Here is a 24366-nt window from a genome sequence, read left to right on the forward strand (position 1 = left end):
TATATTCCACAGATGCATTCAAAAGAACAAATGAGGGAAAAATAAGATGATAGAAGTTGGTGTCATCTGGATCTCACTTTGGTTCATTCTTTACAACGTAAACAATACAGACTGTCAAATGTACCAGTGGCACTGGGCTGACTGTGGAAAATAGATTTAAAGTACTTCAACTTTTAAAAGTTAGAATCTAACAATTGATAATTGACCTAAACTGTTTATTTACAAAGGCTGGATTTCTGTTATTGTATGCAAATTACAAAACAAAATCAAACATAATAAGGACTCAGGGAATACGGAACAATTTGCGAAAATCACTCAAGGTGGAAAGGGAAAGTAATTCGTCAACAATTATTTTTTTACAGGGTACTTGTTCCAAACGTCAGCTGGGAAAAATCAGCTGGAGCCCATGGAGCTCACCTCAGTTTAATATGCTATCCATCTACAGCTAATAAAATCTGCTGGGTTCAGTCAGTAAAATAGGCAGTTGCTGGCTAGAAAGGAAAAGCTTCTTTTATCAATCTGTCTGAAATTAATTAATACATATTCTTGTCACATTTATTATTGCAAACTTAATGTGTTGAGAACAGGAAGGTGTAGCAACAGTAACTAAGGGGGTCTAGGTTTAGCTAACAGTCAATTGTGGATGTAAACCTATTGTCATAGATTTTGTCAGTACATTAGGAAGAGAGGAAGGTGTTTTAGTAATTATGGTCATTGTACTTTTGTAAAATCTCATTTTACTCACACGTTGGTCGTGAAAATACCGTAGAGCAGCTCCAGCTCAGGCAGGTAAAACGTTCCCTGCAACTCGTTGTAGTTGAAGGGTATTTCGCCCGGTCGGGAGCAGTTCAGCCTGGCCTTCATGAAGGTGGTCCACGTGTCCTCCAGGAGGAAGCGGCCACCGATGTCGTTCTTGCAAACACGCCCCGCGCGGGAAAACACCGTTCGGCCACAGTCATGCTCCACTGCATTTTCCCGGAAGAAGAAGTAGGTGAAGTTGCCGATATCGTAGGAGGAGACGAAGTTCGGTTCTGTTGAAGGAGAGGTGGCAAGAGACGAGAAAAATGAGTGGGAGAAAGAAGGAAAAAAATATGAAGCAAGCTTTGAAAGAAAGACGCAGTGTAGGGAGAGGAAGAAGAAATACTGAAATAATAATATTTAAGGCGGTGGGAGGAAGAGTGAGTGGGAGAGCGAATGTGTATGTGTTATGACTGATTGACTTGCGGGGTTTGTGAGGCCCACACAACAGCAGGTGATCAGGATTAATAACTACAGGCCATGTTATTAATGGCGTTGTGCTGTAATAAGAAAACTCATTTTTCACTCTCTAAACCTAAAGGTTAGGATGAGAAATGACCAAAACAGGTGTAGCGTAATAGCTTTCACCCCATCTGAAACACGCGACCTCCACGACTCTGTCACAGCTATGGCGTTCATTTTTATGTATGACATTATTTGATCTAAACCGCATACTTTATTCTCACTGACAGTGATTTAATTCACCCTTAAATGAAAGTGTCCCCCCCCCCCTCCTCATTTCAACCCTCCTCTTCTCTGCACCTTTGGAGGGCAGTGCAGGGGGAGACGGAAGGGAGAAAAAAAAATCAATTCGCCATAAAATTAGTTATTAAACCTTTTCCCAGAAGGTTGCTGCAAAGCAATGTATGTGGTGGCTTTTAATTTATTTTTTCAATTTAGCTTAAATGTGAATCAGATAAAAGTCACTTGCTGACAAGATACTGATTGACCCGCTCCTCTGTAGGCTGGCCACCTTAAGCTGTCTGAAGTTCTCCAATCTGCACTGAGGAGGTTTGTGCTTGAAGCGCATCTGAACTTTGAGGGAAAAATACATTGATTTCTGACAATTTCACAATTTCATGCTCCTCAAAGAAAGGGTGACACAAATATAACGATTTTCTAGTTGCTTAGTAACTTTATAAATAATAGTTTTTACTGATAAAATGCAACAAAACAATTATAAAAAGATGATCTTCTTTTCCAGCAATTGCTACACTACTTTGCCTACACAGGGGTGAATTGAGGAGGAATACGATAATTCAACCAGAGACATATTCCTACTCTGTGTTAGATAAGCATCAACCATGCTTAAGTGTCCTTGAGCAAAACACTGAATTTCCACAAGACGCAGGGCTGATTTTCAATAGCTGACGTGGGAAAAGCTAAAAAGCAATTTTCTCCTTTACTGTTTCTTTCTATATAAAATGCCCATTTTTTAGACTTTAAACAATGTTTACATACATTTACATAAACAGTAACATCTCCATCTATATCTGGACCTAACACTTTAGCAGTCCCCGTACCGTTCAGCCACTTGGAGTTGTATTGGGCTGTGCGCAGAGGTGGCAGGCCGCCCAGGCTGCGGTAGATGGCGGGGTCTCGCCCAGAGAAGTCCATGGCCGTGGCAGCGTAAAGCTCCCCGCTGGAGGTGATGAGGGCAGTGGAGTTGTGGAGGGGGTTGTAAGGACACCGAGCCATCCCGCTGATCTGATCGTGAATCTCAGTCAAATTTGTCAGCTGCAACACAAGAAAAAGAAGAGGTTGAGGTAGGGGGGCGAAAGTTTTGACACTGGAAAGAGCATCGACGCAGGTGAGGCCAAGATATTACTAGGAGAAAATGACTTTGATTGTAACAGGAGTATCCTTTGAGTTAATAAACAAAAATGTATTTTTTCCTTATTTCTAAATAATGGATCATTTCAGAAAAATACTGCAAAAAAATATAGGACAGAGTATCAAAGTACAAAATTAAGAAAACAAACCGGAGAGGTCTGGTAATGTTTGTTCCTGCCAATATGCAAATTGTGCAGACAGACTAAAAACAATACTCCTCATTATGTCTTGTTTAGTTTACATCTACTGCGAAACACACACAACGATATATATATATATCTGAGGAAAACCTTCAGAAGCAGCAAACATAATCAGAGAACGCATTTAGAATCATTAGCAGCATAAAACACACAAACAGAGCAGCTGCTTTAAGCCCAATGTTAAGAAGCAGCCTGTCCAGGAAGAAACACAATTATTAAAACAGGCTTCTTATATGAAGTTACTCTTGGCTGGCTGCAAGAGTCGTTTTTCTTGGTGTGGTTGGTGTCTCTACAGGACAACCAGTTGTTTGTCTGTTTATAACATTATTGCACCACATCTTTGAGAAGCCTTGAGAGTCCAAAAGTGGCTTGACGTGAGATGCCTTCTCTGGCATTCTGCATTTGAATATGAGGCCAAATCCAACTCCCCGCTTTTTAAAAATACTTTACTGCATGACCTCGGCTTAGCCCTGACACACTGCACTGGTTCCTAGTTTAAAAAAAACACCAAAAAAAACAGGCCATAGCTCAGTGACTCAGCCTTGAATACCAAAAAGAAGTAATACATTTTTTAAATCCAAGCTGCAATTATATTTTATGGTGGAAAAGTAAACACCGTATACGAGGATTAGCTCATGGTTTGTGCTTCCATCCAAGTTCATCTAAGTTCTGAGGGCAAATGCATGAGTAAAAAGATTGCACTAATCTCAGGTTTTAAAATCTGCAAATGATCATTAAAATTATTCTATCTCCAATTACTTTTCTATCAATCAGGGCTCCACATTTTTGACTCCTCCGTGATTGCAGAGGACCTCAAGTGACAGCACATCGAGAGATTCACAGCGCAGTCTCTCGTCACACATTTTGACTGATTCACTGGTAGACAAAACTTCTACACAGGAGGCCAGATGCCATTCGACACAAGTGTTAGAGGGGTGGGGGGAAGAGTTCTTTAGTCAATTTCCTGGAGCCGGTCAATTTGGATCGAGGGTTCTGTTAACTGCTGCCACCTCTGCTCCACTGAAACCACAGCAAAACAGAGCAGCCCTGTCTGAGCTCTGCCGGCCTGAGATGAAAGCCTGGTATTGACGGGCTCATTCTGTGGGTCAATTGGGTCATTTAGATAAACAAGAGGAGGAGTGATAAATAGAAAGACTGCAGTGCGCCCTTTGCATTTTGAGGAAGTGGAGTGAAAGTCGTCTCTATAGTGCACCCAGCAGCTGTGTGCATGGTAGAACACTGAAGTCACTTTGAATCCCTCTAATAGAGACTTTCTCCTCACAGCTTACATAGACTGCAGTGAGAGCCAGTTGGGTGCTATGTGTGGTGCTACTGAGAGGCTATTGTGGTTGTTGAGAGAATTTTTAACAAACCGCTATGACAGGAAATCCCACCACAAGCTTTTTTTCCCCTCGGACCTGCTGCAACAGGATCATCATTGATATTCCACCGGTGATGCAACAGACACATCCTACCTCTGTCAAGTGATTGTGAAAAGAATGAAAGAGTTAAATAATCTCTGAACTTTGAATAAACAATAAATTCTGTTTCGTTTAGGCATTCTGTATTGCTTTCAAATATTTATTCTCCTGGAGATTAACTTCTCTCAATTTCAATCTCTGCTGAGTAAACACATACAGTATGTAGACATGATTGCCTCTTCCCTCCTCTTTTGTGTCCTTTGTTTGGGGATGTAATCTCTTTAAATTATATTCACGTCAGTGATCCATAAATTAATTTTAATTAATTTATAAACCGCTGTAGTTTAAGAGATTAAGATTTCTGCTCATTCAAAACATGAATAAAAAAGTGAATAAGCGTATTTCCCAAAATGACAAACTATTATGAAAGTGTATTCCAATTGATGGTGCTTTTTGAAATACTACTATACAGTTGCAGTTGAATGATATAGAAATCCATATGGAGATTACTTAAATATTTGATGACCAATAAAGTATGGGTTGATTCTTTTAAAGTTGTACTTTGATTTCATCCTTCAAAATGTTCTTAAGTATAATAATATGTTAAGACTGCAGCTTTTTTAAGTGGCATCGATGAAACATTTTCGTTTTGTCTTATTATTTTGAAAGACATTAAATGATTCCTCACATAATGTACAAATAAGCATAAATAAATGTATTAAATTTATGTGATATTTGAATTGGCAAAAATAACTCTTCCTGAAAATCGTATGAATCTAGTACTCTGTGATGAAACCAAAGAGTCCATTGAGCCAAACTACTCCTTAAATAATACGAAGCTGAAATGCTGGAAATGTGCTATTTTTTATGTTTTTATTAAAAGACATCCTCCAGGCTGCTATTCTCCGCATCGCCATCATCAGTGGCAGCATGGCGAAAAGTCAGAGAAATGAACAGCTGTTTAATCTGTAACCTCCCAGCATGTATTAAACTAATACAATAGCCTGCTCCTCATCTGTCCATCCATCACAGCTGATAGTAAATCTGTCTGAGCATGATTCCATTGCTGTTGCTGTGCTCGACCTGTGTTTCACATTAACGACGTTCAGTGAGTAAATATGACAGCCCCCGATGAAATACTGCCATAATAATGTCATGACATTTCAACTATATGTATTTTCACAGCGGTAAACAGTAATTATGAGCCCATGACCTTTGGGTGCAGTGCTTTAGGACCAAAACAAATGTCATCATAATGGTAAACTCCTGCAGCCTCCTGTTCTGAACTCCCACAGAAAACATAGGTATTTGATATGTTCTGAGGTAAGCAATAGTCTGACATTTTAAATGTTGGTCTCTACTAAACTTCAGAGGGCACTTGTCATTAACTATAGTGGATGAAAAAACAACAACACTTCAGTTACTTGTATTGATACTTGCATTTGTAGAACCATGAGAGGGAGAGGATTGAAATCATGTGACCTTACAAGAATTAGATATAGAAGAAGAAAAGACAACATCATTTGATACAAAAAAAGAAAAGCTAATTAACGGCAATGACTCATGAAGAAGGGCAAAGCAGCACAGATGAGACCAGGATATATTATCGGGAGTAATGAGCTTAAGGTAATATTTTGATTATGATGTTTAAAAATTTTGAAGAAACACGACTTCTTAAATAACCGAGCTAAATAAGATTCATCTTATAATTAGTCTACATACCTGACAGCACACTAGAGGAAGCGAGAACAGCCACACTACGTTAAATCCTGTGATATCAAGATCACAACTCCATCACATCTTGATTAAATCTGTTGATCAACCTTGGCCTTTTCTATCTGACATTGTCAGTTTGATCAAGAACACTTCAATTTATATTTGCAAAGTTATCAAGCTTACCCAGGTTGAAATATCATTGAAGGATAATGACTTATCAAGGTGTGTTCCTGGGGTATGAGGTGTGACTGACAAATGAACGTGGCATATAATAGAAAAAAAGAAAGACAACTGAGCAACTATGGCTGCTGTCAACTTCCATCCTGCACTTTATTAAACCCGACAACATTTTTTAAACTTGTTAGATAAATCTTTTGTTGCAAATATTTATCTTTGTACGTCCAGTGTACAATTGGTGGGGCGACCTCATAGTCTCAAGCACTGAAACTATAGTTGTTTTATTCCATTTTCAGAAAAAATAGTATTGATATGCAGGAGACTCTAGAGGGACAGTTAACGTGTATAAAGCGAGGATCACGTCACTGAGTCATATGAGTCATATGAGTCAGAATGGCCCTGGTTTTCGGTTATAGCCTTGTTAGTGTGTCTGCTTGTTCCTTTATCGCTGCTATTTAGATTGGCCTGAACACCGTCACTTATCACTGTGTTTTAATAGTAATCAATGCCAAAATCGTTCAACAGTTCTATTAGCAACCATTCAGGCCACATAATGTGACAATAATGAGACAGTGGTGATGGTTTGTAGAAGACATGAGTAATCAAGTCAGTAAAATGAAATGTGTTCTCCAGGTTTATCTGTCTAGCTAACATTAGCTACAATACGTTATTGGTTATATTAGCCCCACCACACCAAGTAAGGCTGTATTGGCAAAACCTATGATTGTGTTGAACAGAGAAATAATACCTTTTATTGCTCATGCATTTTCCTTTTCATTTGTAAGTGGAAGAATGTGTTGTCTTCTTTGAAAAAATAACGGTCTAGCACTGTTTGATTAAGTGTTGGGTTGGAAAAGCTAAAATACTGGCACAATAAAGAAGAAAGACAAGACTTGCCAAATTCCAAATGAACTATAATCGTTGACAACATTTTTTAAATAAAACACAGTAATTTAAATAGAATCAGAAGCCTTAATTTGGTTAAGAATAATGAACATTTGCATGAACCCTTCAAACAAAATGGTAGAAACAGTCCGAAAAGAAAAGCAAGAAAAAGAAATGCTGCTGTTGTTCATACCGTTCGGTTGGTGCAGATGGGGGTGAAGGCGTTGGTTCCACAGGTGAACAGCCTGTTCCCATTCACCAGCAGCACCCTGATATAGTTCTGGCACTCCTCCTGCGGAAACACACCGGCAAAGGGCAACAGCACCATTATTTATCCATTGACAAGCAGCAGCATTAGGCAGAGAAACAAAATTACACTTTATGCCAATAAATGAGACAAACACCTGCAACTGTGGGAGGGCTGCTCTAAAGCGTGGCTAAGCTTGACAGAGTCAAATCAAGGCTAATGCTCACACGGCTTAGCCACGTCACATCTTAATTCAACAGGGACCAGATTTGGAGAGGAATCTGATTGAGGTAGAGAACAGATAAATGCAGCAGGCGTGAGAGAGGACCACTCAGGGTTAGTTCAGAAAATTGCCACCGCTTTGTTGACTGGTCAAAACGTGAAAAGAAGGTGTAGCCTCTCATACTCTTAATTAAAGCATTTTGGGCACGCTCTTGACATTCACCAATTCAAACAAGATTTCTCTAAATCATGATGAAGTAGGCCACACGTCAACCACTCCTTTCCTGGCTCGCTCCTCTGAGATTTTGGCCTGGGTTTCTAGCAAACCACTCAGCGCTTGGTTTAAAAGCACGCGACAAATAAAGCGGCGCAGACGTGATGAATGATTGACTGAATGATTGATTGCTGGTGAACGTCATGAACTTGCAACGTCGCCATAGGGCTTTCATGCAGGTTTACAGGGGATTTCCATCAACAAAACAACAGCAGTCAGTATTATATGTCAGAGAGCGGCGTTTGTTTTTTTGTCCTAGGACAAGGTAATAAAGTCATTGGGTCTGCTCCATCTGAAAGGGGCCACGGCTGGGTTGGGACCCTCGTAGAAATTTAAAACCCTGTAAATCTGCTAGTGTCTGAGCCACTGGAGGTGCCCAACACCACCTCCCCCTCCTCCCCCTCGCTCAAGGGTCTGCATTAGCGGTAGAGGGCACCCATTGGAGAGGTGAAGGGAGAAATGAGGGGAAGGGCTTTTATCTCCCCCTATCAAGATGAAGGTTGACTCATAAAACAACTCTTCCCCGGTGCTAAGCACAGCCTAAGTATGTGCGTTCATGTGTGTGCCTCTTCAAAACACTGTGTGGGTCGTAAAACTTGTTAGGTGTGCCTATATATCTGTGCTGATTGTGCAGTTCATTGTGCACTGTATACTTGTGTAAATGTGTGCGCATTGATGCAGGCGTGAGGGTGGCTTGTGAGGGGTCTGCATAATTAAATTCTTCCCCTGCAGTTTGTTTCTGCGGTAAACAACGGCATATTTAATATTTGCCCAGCCTAACGGTCTTGACTTGTTTACAAAAACTTCGTGACAAATGTTCCACGTCTGTACTGTAATACAGAGGCTGTTATGCTTGGCTCTCGCATTATAAAACAAAACAGAGTCTGCAATCAAGTCCTGTCAAGTCAATTTAACTCTCCTTTCTTCTCCCGGTTGAAATAAATCAAATGCACAAGAGAAGAGCGGATGCGTGCATTAGGAAAAAACAAAAACAATCACTTGTAAATTCACTCAATGCACAGGTACGGTATCTGTATAATAGCTTAAGCGATGGTATATTGTTGCCCGCTGAGCTAGGTAATAAACCATCGGCGGCCCTGTCAACTGCCGGAGAATGAAGTCTTTTAATGCTATTCTTAGTGTACATCACAGGACCTGATCCTCAGTGAGCAAAACAATTTGACTCTGGGCAACAGCAGTGACTCTCAAGGACTGAGGTAGCTTCGGTCTGTAATTCACAACAGCTATCTTATGCTGGCCAGCCCAAGCATGCCTATTATGGGTCCCTAACCACCTTTCACAGGAGGATAAATACACAGCGGTGCACACACATACAGGGATCAGGGCTGGGCAGTTCACCTACAAGTCAAGTTCAGCTCTAAACCAGCTGTTAGGTAGACAGGAGTTTGCCAGCTAACCACATACAAAAACATACAGTTCTGCGCAAAACGAAACTACAAAAACAATAGGAACTCCCTTTAAAGACCTATAAACAGGAGTTTTTTAATTCACAAGTTGATTTAGAGCCTTATTGAGGATGATCTCTCATACAAAGCAGGAATTCCCACAGAGTCTATATCTTAAAGCTGAATAAAGAGCTCCACATTGCTTTCAGTCTTCAATATGTTTCATCATAACTTGACATTTTTTACATTTTAGTGAGCTATTTGATGTGTTCTCCAGAGCTGAGTTGATCAACACTGCCTGTAAAAATGAAGGGGGATCTGTGATTCCTATCTTTAAGATCTATTTTCTGTAGCTGTTATGTAGCATTGATTCGCTGGTGGGAAAGTTTGACATCAGGGGCATTCAGTTCCACTGGGAGACAGCATTCATTCATGAGGTATTTCTGTCAATAGTAACATGCTGATGTAAGTACAGCCTGACAGAGCCACTAGCATGTGTGTAGACTCTTGCACTACCACCGGTGTGGAGTTTGACGTTTGTTAGCCATATTGTCAGACATTTAGGGAGCAACAAAACAAAGAGATGTTATTGAGTTGTATTATGGGAAGTGTTGGATCTAGGCTTTTTGTCCTTCACACACCAACAAACTTAAGGGGATAATAAATCGCTTGAATACCCCTTTAATTGCCTTTATTAAAACCAATAGGTTCAGTTAGCCGCAAAGTCGCAAACGTGAACCGAATTCATGAAGTGCACTTTCACAGACATTCTTTTTTTTTTTTTTCATCACTTTAACACAAACTTGTTTTTCTCAACACGGGGCCAAGTGTCAGATAAGGCAATACAACAGTGTGACGTTTGAACAGCTCAGACATCACTTAAACTCACCTCAGACTTTCCACGGCTGAAGCAGGCTCCTTTGGTGAACTCATCGCAGTGCCACTCAGCCTCCTGCGGAGAGAAAGAAAAGCAGCATAAGGCTCCCAATAAACCATCAGGAAAAGCAAACATCAGAAACGTTTGGTGCCATGTCACCATGAACCACTTTGAAAACCACTCAGGGTACCAAAAGAAAACAATGTCTGGCTCTCAACTCGCACAATTCTCACCTTTTTGAAGTAAATGTAATGTTTGGTGACTTTGTCTGAGATAGCAGGGGCAATGAAAACGCCAGCGAAAACATGAAACACTGTCACGAATGTAATAGAAAACCATATACTGCGAAAAGTCAGATCTGCTGATGAAGCATTGATTTCTGGGTGCTGATTATTCTGTGACTTGAGTAGGAGGAATGGATTAAAGCAGAAGCTAACAGGAAATTAATATGACATTACTGCTTCACTGTGGTCTCAATCCCACATATAGACGCTCACAAATATCTACTACAGTATACGAAAGTTTACAAGCCAGGTTAAATACAGATGCAAAATCCAATTAAGGCGCATATGCCCGATTTGATTTATGGGTGAGGAAAAAAAGGAGGATCTTTAAGGCGTAACACGTGAGATCCCTGGAGTAGGATGTCAACGTGATTTAAATGTGAGGAAGAAACAGCAGGCCGCCTTTTACATTTTACTACAGGAGGGAGAGAAATAAGAAGATAAAACCTCGACTTGTCTCCCCCGGGGTGAAGACACCAGCGTGCTCCAATTTCTACCGTTTAATTTCAGCGTGACCTCTAGGGGGGGCCTTTCTCATCGACAAAAGTTCTCTATTCATGAGTGTTGGCCTCGGGACAGCACCAGGCCACTAAGACACTCACGCTTGTGACAGGCAGAATTAGCCATCACAGTCACCAGCTCCGACTGGCAGACAGAGGAATACTTAACAGAAAAATTGGCCGCTGCAACAATACACTTAACGCCAAGTCACGAAATGTCATGAAAAGTGAAACTATTCAACTTCTTTCTTGGCCACATAGACAAGACTTTCCTGCAGTAATAACCTGGCTAGTGGCCAGAGGCTCAGGAACTCACTCCCTGTGGAAATATAGTAAATATCGCGAACTGAAAGAGAATATTAGATTTCACCTTGGTATCAGGACTGTTTTATGCCAGGAAAAGAGGGAAAACAAAAGCTGAGCCCCCCTCAGCACTGAGGAAAACTTATTTAATTTCCTCTTTGAGCAGGCTCTGAGTTTCCTGTGTGTGTTTTATGACAAGGCTTTTGCTTTCCGCCCCACTGGCCTTTGGGAGGAGTAGAGCCACCCGACCCGTATGTACACGCTGACACATAAATGCACACATAGGCAGTAACAGGAGGGAGCTTAGAGAGCGAAGAGAGCTCAGGGTGAGAGGTGCTATTCAGGGAGGATAAGATATGGAGTATTAATGTGAGCTGGCTTCTCTCTCGCTCTTCACTGTGTGTGTGTGTGTGTGTGTGTGTGTGTGTGTGTGTGTGTGTGTGTCGGTTCACATTCCAGGCCAAAGCTGGCTATTCTGGGGCCGTGCAGACAACACAGACACAAAACACACACATCAGCACAAGCAGCACAGCCTGCACACACAGCGTGTCCCAGCTGAATTGAATGTAGGGGCTGAAAAGCGCTTTTGCTAATCGCAGGAGGGGGGTGGACCTGTTAATGGCCCGAAAACCGTACTCACTCATGTTCAGAGTAAAAATCAATCATAATACAATGCAAAATTAAAACTTGAGATTACATTATTGGGGGTAAAGTGGTTGCTTTTATCATTACGGGGCAAAGATGTGATTTATCATCACCTGAATTAGTTTAAAGCAGGTAGTACACAGTATTACATCTTCTAGTCCCAGTAGAATGGAAAGTAAAGTGTCTTCTGCTACTGTACTGTGACGTATTCCCCTGTGGAACGGTATACCTGAACAGTGTACAGATTCAAATCAAACCCTCGCATTTGCTTGCACTGCTAAAAAGTGGGTGGGCGGGCTTAGCATTTAAATGGTAAATGGACTTTGATTTAATAGTGCCTTTCTCGTCTTTTAACCACTTAAAGTGCTTTACACTACATGTCAACATTCACCCAATCACACAGACATTCATACAATGACGGCAGAGGCTATATATATATATATATATATATACATATATATATATATATATATATATATATATATATATACATATATATATATATATATATACATATACATATATATATATATATATATATATATATACATATATACATATATGTATATATATATATATATACATATATATATATATATATATATATATATATATATATACATATATATATATATATATATATATATATATATATATACATATATATATATATATATATATATATATGTGTTAAATTATTTAAAAAGGTTAAAAAGACATTTTTCATTTCATGTTGACTTTAAGAAATCAACTTTACGACTGCTGAAAGGGGTGATGTCCGTAGGTCTGTAAGTGGGGGATATGCTGGCATCATTGACCACTAAAGCCCCCCTATCTCACCGCCCTGCCTCAAATGGTCCAGACTAAAGAACAGAATCACAAATGCCAGTGCCATTAAGAACCATTAAAATCCCATTAACATGCTTTTGTTCAGGCACTGTGCTCCTAAGATGAATATGTCTTGAACGGAGATATGTCTAGAATCCGCTGTCGTTAAATAATAATAATTGGCTTTATCAAAGAAAGCTGCATTACAAAGACAGTTTTTTGTGCCTTTGTCACCTATAAGAAATGGAAATGGAGACTTAGAGGGGAAACAAAGAAGATGAGAGAATAAGAGAGGACCAGGATTAAATTTAGTGAGTTGAGCATGGTGGCGAATTGGCCCAAAAGAAAATGAAATATCCATCATGGCACTGTAATCATCTCTGGAGAAAAGCATCCATCGGATATTGAGGAAAAGAAAGAGCTATACAGCTGTTAAAAGATAATTATGGTTTATTACAACCATCTATTTTCATTAATTTCATTGCGCATGATAACATAGTACTCGTTCACTCAGTATGTAAAAGGGAAGCATTTGGGAACAACTGACTTCACTACAACAGCCAGGGCAAAAAACAAAACAAAACATAGATGATTATGAGACTCACTGTAAACAAGCCAAAAGTTTATCCAGCTTGTCTAAACCTATTTCATTTGGATGTAAAACTGAGAGTGACTACGAGAAGTACAGTAGATCAAAGTTGAACCATAAAGTCTGTTAAACTGCAAGCCCCCAGATATTATAATGGTCTGTGAAGCAATTTTGATGTAATGGCTGCACTCTTTAGTGCCATCTTAGAAAAGAGTGTCCAGTTTTCATGAAAAGTTTACTTTGAAGAGACACTGTGAATGTAACTAGCCAAAACGGACACATTGTCCCTGACACATCAAAACTGACGTTAGAGGGGTTCCTTAGAGCGTCATAGTTTGAAGTTCAGGCCACTGACCAAGCGTTGGTATTCAAGAAGTTGGGAGTGAGAACGTGTTGTCATATCTCAGCAATCACTTGATGAGTACTTTTGTTATTAACAAAAGGTTTACAGTCAAGAATAAAGTAAAGATAAATAGGATGTGATTAAGATGTATAAATTCAGAGAGAGGCGGAGAGAATGTGGTCCAGTTGGTAGCAGTAATTTGTTGCTTCAGGGACGATAAAAAATATTTCTAAGATGTTATGTTGCGAGTGTCCGCCCTCTCTACTGTCCCCTGTAATCCTCAGAGATGAACCATTGTGCTCCCATCAGCGCTCACACTGAGAGGCTATTGTGGTCGAGGTGCGTTCAGGACAGATACCAAGGGAGAGAGTGGGCAGGGAGGGAGATAGACAGAGGACAGAAAAAAGAAAAATAACGGAAAATAATAGACAAAAAAAAAAAAAAAAGCCAACAAAGACAAAACAGAGTCCAACTTAGGAGTCAGCCAGAACAAGGGAGACAGTGTGGGCAGAGTGAAGTAGAGAGACAGAGGAGGGAGTGAGGAGCTGAATTTCAAAACAGCGCTGTTTCCAGACATGATACTGAATATATTTTACATAAAGAGGGTCCGGAGAACACACTCACTGCTGACAGCTGTCTAGCTCTATGAAACGACTGGCTGTGCGCCTCATTACAAGGGGACAGCGATTTGAGAGTGAGAGCTGGACAAATCCTGCCGGGGAAATCTAATCTGTCTTATGAATAGCTGATATTGCCTTTTGATGTGCTGGCACAATATTATTCACTATACTATTCACACTGATGTCTGCTGATGTAAGCTGCTGAAAGATTTACACATGAAATCGGTCTTGATGTCATGTCTCAGCGAATGTGTAGGTCTGCGTCACTACACCTATCATCATAACACCATAAAAAGATAAGTCAGAGTTGTAATGACCCCCAGCTCGGCCTCTTACTACTTTGATTAAACATCTCCACTGAATGTGCTGGTATTTGTATCTCCAATACCACTGATGCGTTTCACTCCATGCATGTAAATGGCCGAGTCACTGGGTCTAGCAATTGAATTAGCAATGCTTCCAGAACTATGGAGGACAGTTTCTGTAAGCTACTGATTAGCAGGGCTAATTGTCTGTCTGACGAATTATAATTGCAAGAGGCATGCCCATGAAATACAACATGTGTGACTGGAGGGGAGCCTTTTGTTTGCTTTGGAGTCCCCTTTCCGTCGTAACCACACTATACGAGGGGCAGTGAAGAAAAATGAAGGCACAATATACATCTCAACACCATACAGTGACTGTTGCCAAGAGGAGCTTTTATGGACAGAGTGTTCGTGAGAACAGAGTGAGGCTGGAGTGAATATCCACTACTTTTCTCCTCTGGTGCTGTATCGAATGGTGAACAATGCCACTGATCCTCCTCATCCTAGTGCTTATTGACTAATGCTGTGCCACAGTGTTTCTGTTGAAACTCGGCCGCAGTGTCTGCATCCTGTTTCGATTTAGCAGGGAAACAGCGCGCTAATATTGGATTCTTACATCTTCTTCATTTAATGTCTTCTTACATTAGTACCGTTGCTGTGGATATTGTGAATTCAACAAGCTCTTACTGTGCCTGCAAATTAGATACTTTAGCTTTCCGGAACAGGATGAAAGTGTGTAGCCTGTTGTAATACCAGGTGTGAAAGGGTAAAGATGGCGCTAAAAGCAGGTAACGGGAATCACTGCATTAGGGTATTCAACGACGTCAAAGGGCATTATTTGGGGAACACATGGGCAGATGAAAACACAGCGCTGAGTGGTACATCGAGCCGGTTTGGCTATTCATCAGCCCTGGCAGCATAATGGGAAATTGAACACAATGCAAATGCAGAAGGGCCAGTTCATTAGTGTTTGTCCCCTCTCTGCAGTGGGCAATGGGAGGTGGATAATGGCTATGACAGTGAGGATTCTCCTGCCCAAAGTTGGAAGCAGACAAGGGCAGCAAGCTGAATGACGGACAGAAGGGGAAGAAGGACAATACCGAACAGATGTGAGGTATAAAGTGGGATTCACCTGTAGATGGAGGAAGGATATTGCGCTTTGTGGTTGACGTTTATATTGCTTATTCTTTGGCTGAGTTAGCTTTAAAAGGCTTGTGCACTGTGCATTCTGTCCTCGTATTCTTTTTTTTCATTTCAGCTGCACAGGTTTGAAAGGGGAGCAAGGACAAAATGATCCACCTTTTGTTCCTGACATTGTTTTCCAGATCAGTGAGGATGAGGGTAGAGGTTGACAGGGAGAAGAATGCCTCTTCAGACTGTTGAGACACTGCAGAAAATAAACTTCAAGTGTCAGATATTAACTCCAATCAAGGCCAAAGGGCTTGCTTATGTTTCAAGGCCTGATTCTTCCCACTTCAAACTGATTGCCATGCAGTTCGAGTACATGCTAGCAAGTTCACGTAATGTGGACGATTTTCTCTTTGTGATTCTTAAAGTGTCTTCCTGACGTATCAACAGTTCCTCAGACAGACGCGTAAAGTGACTTCTTTTAGAAGTGACCGAACCCTTTCCACTTACAGGATTCACTGAAGGAAAAATTAGAGGGGTGGCCTTAAAATTGGGCAATGAAAGCATAAACGTTCTCAGATGGCTTCACATCAACTCCTTTAACAAAGTTCCCCACTCTCTCCGACATCTGATGTTCTTGTTCAATTTTTTATTACCTCTAAGCTAGGAGGGCATTTACTGAAGAGATTATAGTTGCTGGGCTCAGGCCTATCGATCTGTGAGTCTCAACTCGATATGTGCTATAGAGCGGGTTAGACCAGCAGTGTTTAGCTACCACCCTAAGTGTCACTACACTCTAAACCCTCCATAACACTATGGTAAGCCTACCAAGCATTCAGTGTTTATTGTCTGCCTTGCACAATACTTGAAAACAACTAATCATACTGCAACCAAGGGCAAGAAAAGTGGGTGGGATTCATTTTGCCTTCATGTAGCAGAAGTCCTTGACTGTTGTTTTCATAAATGTTTCATGCATGCACATACAAAATGAGATCCACCCGTCATCGATCATATGGTAATTATATCCACCTCTTTAGCGTATTATAGGCTGTTTGTATTACACCGGCTGTAAGCCTTGTGCTCTGTCAAACTATACACATCCTCCCTCTTCATGCTGCCAGCCATGCAAGAACAAATCACCGCCACTGGGCATTATCTGACATGGCTGATGCATGGGGATGGGGTGAAATCACAAAGAAAAGCGTAGGTGTAGCTTTTAGCTTGTTTTCCTTCTGCGGGAAAGGAAAAAAAAATAAGAGCCTCATGCAACTCTTAGGAACAGCGGTGCAACCAAAAGAAAGAGCGCTGGGCTACTAACGACTGTTTGTGCTCAAACTTTCTTTGTTCGCTCAGCACCATGGTCCCTTGCAAATATATTTGATCAATCAGCAATGCATAATGTGAGTGGAGCAACGGGTGCCAAAGGGGAAATTCATTCAAGTCTTTCATATCCAACAACCCAGCAACAGAGGCAACCAAATCTCTTTGCAATTAATCTCCTGCTTTATGCCAGGGTGAAAAAGAAGGAAGAAGAGAAAAGGATTTCAGAGGGAGGTGAATAGAAGATCAGCACTTCAGCAGTTGAACTTAGCCTTCCTCTTGACTCTGCAGCCCCGGTCCAATCAAATGCAAAGCAGGCACATGGGCACAGGTCACCATAAATTGGCGCCAGGGCTTGGCAGGGATTACCAGGTCCTATTCTCTTAAGAGAAGATGTCTTGGAGATGAGGGGTTGATTGGGTCGGTGGAATCTCCTCTCTGATTCTGCAGCGCCAGCCGAGCGCAGGATGAAATAAGGAAGGAGGGATGATTGGATGCGCGGATGGCACGGAGCATGGTTTAAAAGCATTTGTGTCCCAGTGAGCGGCCACAAAAGACCACATGAATCATCAGGGGTTGCTTCCCTCTGTCTGTGTGCTGTCTCACTGCTCCCTGATTCCTTTGTGCGTGCTGAACCTCCACTCCTTCCTATCCAGCAAATTCAGTCTTCTTCCTCTTATTTCGTCGGACCGTTTATTCTCATTTTCCCTTTCCTGGCGGATTTATATCACCAGCGCTCCCTCTAGTCTCTCCTTTGTTCCATTCAGCTATACTCTTTCTCTTCCCTCTTCATCCTCTCCCCTGGATTTCCAGAGTGTAAATGGCAAACATCATGAGTTGTCAAAGCATTAAAGAAGCCTGGTTGCTACCGTCAAGCAATAAACCCCTCAATCTGTCAATGTTTGTATGGTAACTCAGTGGGTCACAAAATGCTTAGCGCCACAGGGGGGGATGTGGTCTCATACAAGTGAAGTAAAAGGAAGAAAAATGAGAGGATGCAGAATAAAATTAGAATGACAACATGTGGGAGTAGGGAAAAAAAGAGTAATTGCTACCTTAAGCATACTTGTATTTAAGCATTTTTGTGCACATTTTACAACATGTCACCATAGGCAGGGCTCTAGCCCTGAAGTTGTCATTCTTTAATTTCTGTTTAATATTTCAGACCCTTTGATTCACCAGCAGGAGAGTTTAACCAAAATGCTAGAATTGTATTAAAGACATTGCACAAGATGTTAATTCCCTAGAAAATGTGGGGACGTACAGCTGCAGAGTATGTGTCATATACGGTTGTAAACTGGATTTAAACACGCAGGGTATTTATGCTGTCTACACTTTATATCATCACTCTTCCCTTCGGTCTGTGTATCAACCCACAGCGCTGTCGCCCGAACCCACTGTCACTCCGCTGGATGGGAACTTGTTGTGACATGTGAAATGCTAAACCATTTTACTGTAACAGCTTTAAAGTTGTGGGAGCTGGCAGCACGCTACAACTATAGCGCGGCGCTTGTTGGAAAGGCAGGCAGCGCTCCGGATGCCTGCGCCAGCGTGACTGTATAAGAGCAGACAGAGTGAGCACATACTCGCTCCGGAAATTCGGTGAGTCAGACTGAGGGAGAATCAGAGAGACAGAGCGAGAGAGAATTAGCACTCACCTGGATCAGTGTCAGGTCTTCCAGATTGAGCCTGAAGAGGTGATTTCTATAAAAGAAAAAAAGAAGAAAAAGGAGTCTGTGAGTTGATGGAGCCATTTTCTTCAAATAAACTTAGGATGTGTGGATGTTACAGCATAGCTGCTGTAAGGCCAACGCTCTGTACAGTTTTTAATCTGTGTTATCGCTCTATTTTCTTCATTTTCACCCCCCTACCCATGGTGCCACCAGCACTAAGGGATTTCCACCTTCCAAAGGGGAGCATACAGACTTAAACTGCTTAAACAGCAAGTTGGGGGTGAAAATGGTTCAGAGGATGTCGATACACTGAAAAGAGTTTTCTCCACCGATTTAGTATTGCACTCCTGTAACCTTGTCGAAGAGGCGAGGGACAGTTTGAAAAATTATCAAAATTGGTGCAGCAGAACTGGATATATTGTCTCTTTTATTCCACACATTCTTCTTTTGTGTCAAAACCTGGCGCCTACATTACCCGCAACACAACTTTCACATATGCAGAAATACAATCCAAGACCTGTAAACACACTTTATGTGTAACATTGGTATAGTTCCTGTTTAAAATGGCTGCATCTGAAGCTTCTAAAGTTTTCCCCACTTATAAGTTAAAATTAACCTTTTCACTGGTGGCATAAGAAGCTGCACAAGTTTAATCAGGGTTCTCATAGGGACCGAATGCAGTGGATGGCTGGATTCAACCACTGCAGCAAACAATGGACCTCTAGGTTTCTTCAACACATAATTAGGAGGCAAAAAAGACTGGATGAAGGAGTGCTAAAAAGTTTTACAGAATGTTCTACTGGAGTTTTGTGTGTATGAGAAACAGAGGGATAAAGTAACAGATTGAAAAAAAATAATCAAAGCCTGGCGGTGAAACCTCTCTAATAAGTGTCTATCCTGCTTTGCCTGAAGCCTTTCGCATTTGCACAGCACAAACAAAACCGTTTTATTGGCATTTACAACTTTTCAAGAAACATTAGGTTCTAATGAATGCCCTCTCAAGAGGAATATTCTGTATACTGACTAACAATGTCTCGGGCTGTCTACTAAAACCATTATACAACATTACCAGGATGAGATCACATGAAACCTGACAATTTGGACTAAAAGCATAAGTTATCGTGATTTCCTTCCCCCTTTGAGACTCCTGTCTTGTCGGTCCATTCCTGCAAAAGAAAATTGTCTTAAACATTTGGTGAGTTTGGTGCATTTCACCTCAAAAAACCCTTCTTAGAGATCTGCCTGAACGATTTTTTTCTTTGCATTGCTTAAAAATCTATTTTGCAGGCAGAGATTTTAGAATAGCTTTGACAACAACCCATAATGTGTTCTTATTTCAGCAGTCATTTTTAAAGAGCAAAAATTGTTTTTTCATGAAGTAGATAACTAATTCCATATCTTTGAGCATGTTCATGCACGCTCTTGCACACACATACAACACTTTCAGCGAGATCTATCAATCTCCTGAAGAGTGGCTATCAGCCAGGTCTCAGCGTGGCAGCGGCCTCCTGTTTTACTCTATTGATATTTGCATCGATCCCTCTTTCCTTCCATTATCACTCATACTTCTAACCCAGCCTGCAGCCATCCATCCAGCCACAACGCCTTTCACAGATGGTTGTTGAGTTGGCACCGAGAATAGAACTAAACCTCTGATTAGATTTTCTTTTTTTCAGTGCTCCAAATACCATGTGTTGATAGAACTGGCTGAATTGTAGCTAAGAAGAAAAGATTGGCAGCAAAAAAAAAGAAGACATTGCACATGTGTTTTATATTATATTAGCACAATTTTGTCAGCAGTTTCAGTGAGAATCCACTCGCCTCCTTGACCTTTGCTCTTCATCTGTCCACACATACACACTCTCCCTGATTAGCCTTTTCCATCTAAGTTCCTGGGCTGCATTAGTAAATTCCCTGGGCTCACTTTGATTCTGTTTGTTTTGCTGCTCACCTTCCTGCTGGCTCCCTTGTTGTCTCTTGTTCACGTTGTGGTGAGTGTTTCTTTCTATTGACAACCAAGCCATTAAGAAAAGTGCAGAACGCACTTCATCTAGAATCAGCCAGAGACTCACACAGCGTGACCGTATACACACACACACACACACACACACACACACACACACACTTGGCTGGGCATGACAGAGACAATGGGCTTGGAAGCAATTCCAAAGCCAATGTTGTCTGTCTTTTGAAGACATCAAGAGAAACTTACTATTGACTGATCATCACTGATCAAGAAAAGACAATAAAACATCAGAGAACAAAAGAAAGAGATGGGAGGCAAAACAGAGAGACCAAAAAAAGAAAAAGAAAGAGAAAGAGCAAAAAAAACACACTCATATATGGGTTACCTGGCACCGACGATCAGTTCGTTCTGACCAGGGTCGAAGGTCAGCTGTGAGTAATCCACCGTGCCCTCTGCTTTGAACCTGAAGATCCACGGCTCCATCTCTGCCAAAGACATCACAGGACACAAAAAGTGTGAGCCAATCAGAGCGGAGAGTTTATGACTGCCGATGACAGCTGTGACGATGAATGACGTGCGTGCAAAGGGCTGCTGTAACTTGACTAATCCTTAAAAGCAAGTCCTTCCATGACTGCCTTTGTTCTGATTTTTACCATTCCTCCTACCTTGTGGTGTTGTGAAGCATTTGTGATGTAAACACTTGAGCAATTGCACTTGTATCTTGCATTACAATTAGTTTACATGGACAAAACATTTTTGGCCTTTAGCTATAAGGAGGTAATGCTGCATTATTGGCAGGTGAAAACACTTCTGTAAAGCCGGCAGTTACCGTCTGAAGAGGTGGGGCTGATTTAATATAATGGACTGCGTGGGGTGTCGGTGTACCTGCTATACACAGTATGTCAAGGATGTCAAAACCTTTAACAAAGTTAAACAAAGTATTGCCATTTCATGCTACTTACTGAAATACTTCCACTCCTCTGCATTTATTCAATCATTTTAGTTATGAGTTACTTGTCAGATTTTACATACAAAACATAAAATCAGTTGGTGAAATACAATGCTTTGTTATAGTTTATACTACCTAAAAGTATATATAGAGTATGAGCTCCATGTCAAACCAACTACAACTCTACATTATTGCATCAGTGACAATCTAATAATCCAATATATAATAGTAATACACTCACAGGAGCAAGCATAAGGAGTACATCTACTTTCAATACTTCAAATACTTTCAGCTGATAGTAATGTTCGGTTATTCAGGTGAGATTTTGAATGCAGGACTTTTACTTGATGGAGTAATTTCCATTGTGGTATCGGTGATTTTGCTTAAGTGAAATATCTAGGGACCAAAATAATCTTTAAAGTAATAAAACATGTCTCCATCCCCTTTAATAGTCTTATATGTTACACATTGCAAGGTCCTCTAGACAATTTTGAGTGACTTGGTTTTCCTTTTGCATAATTAAGACACAGTGACGGATCATTATATTTATGTGTTATGAACACGGCAGGAGGAGCTTTTTCTGTTGTCGTACAATGACAAAGTTTAGCATAGTGTAATTACTATTCTTTAACAAAACTATCAGCCATGATGCAAACATTGGCTCTCCTACTAAAGAAAATGTAGAGGAGATTGAATAAATAATCTTAGAGCTGTCATTGGTTGAAAAAATCCATTCATTCAAAAGACAATTTTCCACGGATCAAAGCACTCTTACATTAGTGCTTCTCAGCCTCACAAAAACAAACCTGACACCTGAAGCCTCCATTCATAACTGAATATGTTCAAAATACTGAAATCTAGCTTCTTGCGAATCAGTGGGCAGTTCTTTGATTTTTGTAAACCATCACTACTGTTGAGTGACCGCTTTCATGTAAACGTATACTGTGGATGGGGGATGAAGACCGATGAGAGTCAGACTTTTTATGGAAATTGACCTTGGTATGGTGAATACATACAGAGAGAGAGAGAGAGAGAGAGAGAGAGAGAGAGATCCCAGACAGACACTGACATCTTATCCACAGCATGCCTCTGTGCTCATGGCGCCCAGCCCATTAACCCCTGACCAATCGAATCACAGGCCTCGTATGGTTGCCGAACGATGAGGCCGGCCTGTCTACCGCCTGGTTACCCGATAGGTCTAGTCTAGGGTGGTCAATCAGTCATTATGACGTGGTATCCCCATTACTCGTCACATGCTTAATCTGCAGTCATAATAATGTATTCTTCTCATACTGTCGGGTTACACTTCCAAAAATCATCACCGTACACGGGACATTTCCTCCAGATAGCTAGAAATTAGTAGTTTTGAGTAAGGTGCCAGAACTCCTGCAGAGTTTTTAGCAGTGCTACAGTTGCAACAGTGATTTACTGTAAAATCATTCATCACTCTATTTGTGATTTATTTCCAGACTAAAAATTTCAAAGGGACTTTTTTAATTTACCAGGGAGTTCTCCATCAGGGCCAGTACAGAGGGAGAGGACAGCTTGAATATCCTCAATGCAACACATTATCTGCTTCTTCAGGCACACCTGTCAGACAGCGTTTCAAATGAAGGCACGCGCTCCCTTGACTGCATCAAAAGCAGGTACTTTCGGGGTTTTCGGTGACAAACGTGGGATTTCTTGGTGATTCAGAACGAAGACAAACAGAACAAGAAAACCGGGAGCTTCCAAAGAACATCTGCCTCCTCCAGCTCACGTAGTGGGACCAAACTCCAAGTCTCCTAACAAAACAATATCATCTGCTGCGAGACAGCAAGCACCACTGTATGCAAAGACATGTTCCCTTGTTCTCTTTCAAGTCTCCAGCGACGAGTACCAGGGAACTGCGAGCGGCAAAAGCATTCCGCGTCTGGTTCCAGGTTTCATAACGGCAATACATTTTCATTAGCAGAGGTGAAATAAATATCTGGGAGATCACGAACAACTTCACCCCGAAGATTTTATTTTGGTTAATGGAGGCTGCTCTGCTCATTCTGGAGGGAGACACAAAGTTTGGGATGTGCCAATCCTTTGGCTCCACTGGGCTTGTTTTTCACGCCATCGAGAGGATCCCTGGCATACAAATGTAGCAGTGACACCCCCCGGGGGAAGACGCCGCTCGACGAACCCAGCTTCTCCCCATAAATCTCCCTGACTCACCGGGGGAGGCTCGCTAACGGGGTGATGGAGTGTGTGAGAGTGTGTGCCTGGATGTGTGTGTGTGTGTGTGTGTGTGTTTGTGAGAGACAGAAGCAGAGAAGAGAGGATATTTTTGCAGTGTGAAAAAGGGGGCAAAAGGTTCTAATTGAACATAACAGCACTCAAAGAATTTATGGCCTTTTGTGACGGGGCCAAGGACCATTCATAAACATTCATAACATCCAGCATGGATGGGCCCTCCCAAAGCTGTGGAACTAAATATACGGAGCTTCACAAACTCAAACTTGTGGGGGTTTAGCAGCTTATTGTTTGGGTTTACTACATGTGCATATAATACTGTGGCACACTTGGAAAGATTTTTAAAAACTACACTGCAGGATATTTGGTTAGCTTCACCAGAGACTTAGCCCACTTATGTGAACTCTGATCTATCTTGTGATATTTATTTGTTTTTGGATGGGCTGTAACAGCTAATTTCACCCAGGGAGGTTTTAATGATCCCATATAACAAATCTTGTTGTTAATCCAATAGAAAACAAAACAGTAGGACGACCCACAGCTATTAATGATCACTAAAAAACAAATCCCACTTTTAATCTCACTTCCTAGATTTCCGGCCTGCTTTGCATGTTACATGGGTTCATATCTGCTACAC

At 41.2% G+C, this 24366-nt stretch overlaps 1 protein-coding gene across 2 annotated transcripts in view; it reads right to left on the minus strand.

Annotated features, from left to right (window-relative positions):
- The window catches only part of sema5a (sema domain, seven thrombospondin repeats (type 1 and type 1-like), transmembrane domain (TM) and short cytoplasmic domain, (semaphorin) 5A), a 109670-nt gene that overhangs the window by 51261 nt on the left and 34043 nt on the right, over positions 1–24366 (minus strand). For both annotated transcript variants that reach the window (XR_011102841.1, XM_068709818.1), the window contains exons 3-8: positions 20946–21045; positions 18580–18625; positions 10069–10131; positions 7224–7322; positions 2322–2535; positions 746–1031 (exon numbers count right to left, since the gene is read on the minus strand). Coding sequence is in view for 1 of the 2 variants with exons in the window: in XM_068709818.1 (XP_068565919.1) it covers positions 746–1031; positions 2322–2535; positions 7224–7322; positions 10069–10131; positions 18580–18625; positions 20946–21045 (808 nt within the window). In the remaining variant the exon portion in view is untranslated. The remainder of the gene's footprint in view (positions 1–745; positions 1032–2321; positions 2536–7223; positions 7323–10068; positions 10132–18579; positions 18626–20945; positions 21046–24366) is intronic.

The sequence above is a fragment of the Cebidichthys violaceus genome, unplaced genomic scaffold (assembly GCF_023349555.1).
Source record: "Cebidichthys violaceus isolate CVI_PGR_0920_01 unplaced genomic scaffold, fCebVio1.0.p SCAF_15, whole genome shotgun sequence".
NCBI lineage: Eukaryota > Metazoa > Chordata > Actinopteri > Perciformes > Stichaeidae > Cebidichthys > Cebidichthys violaceus.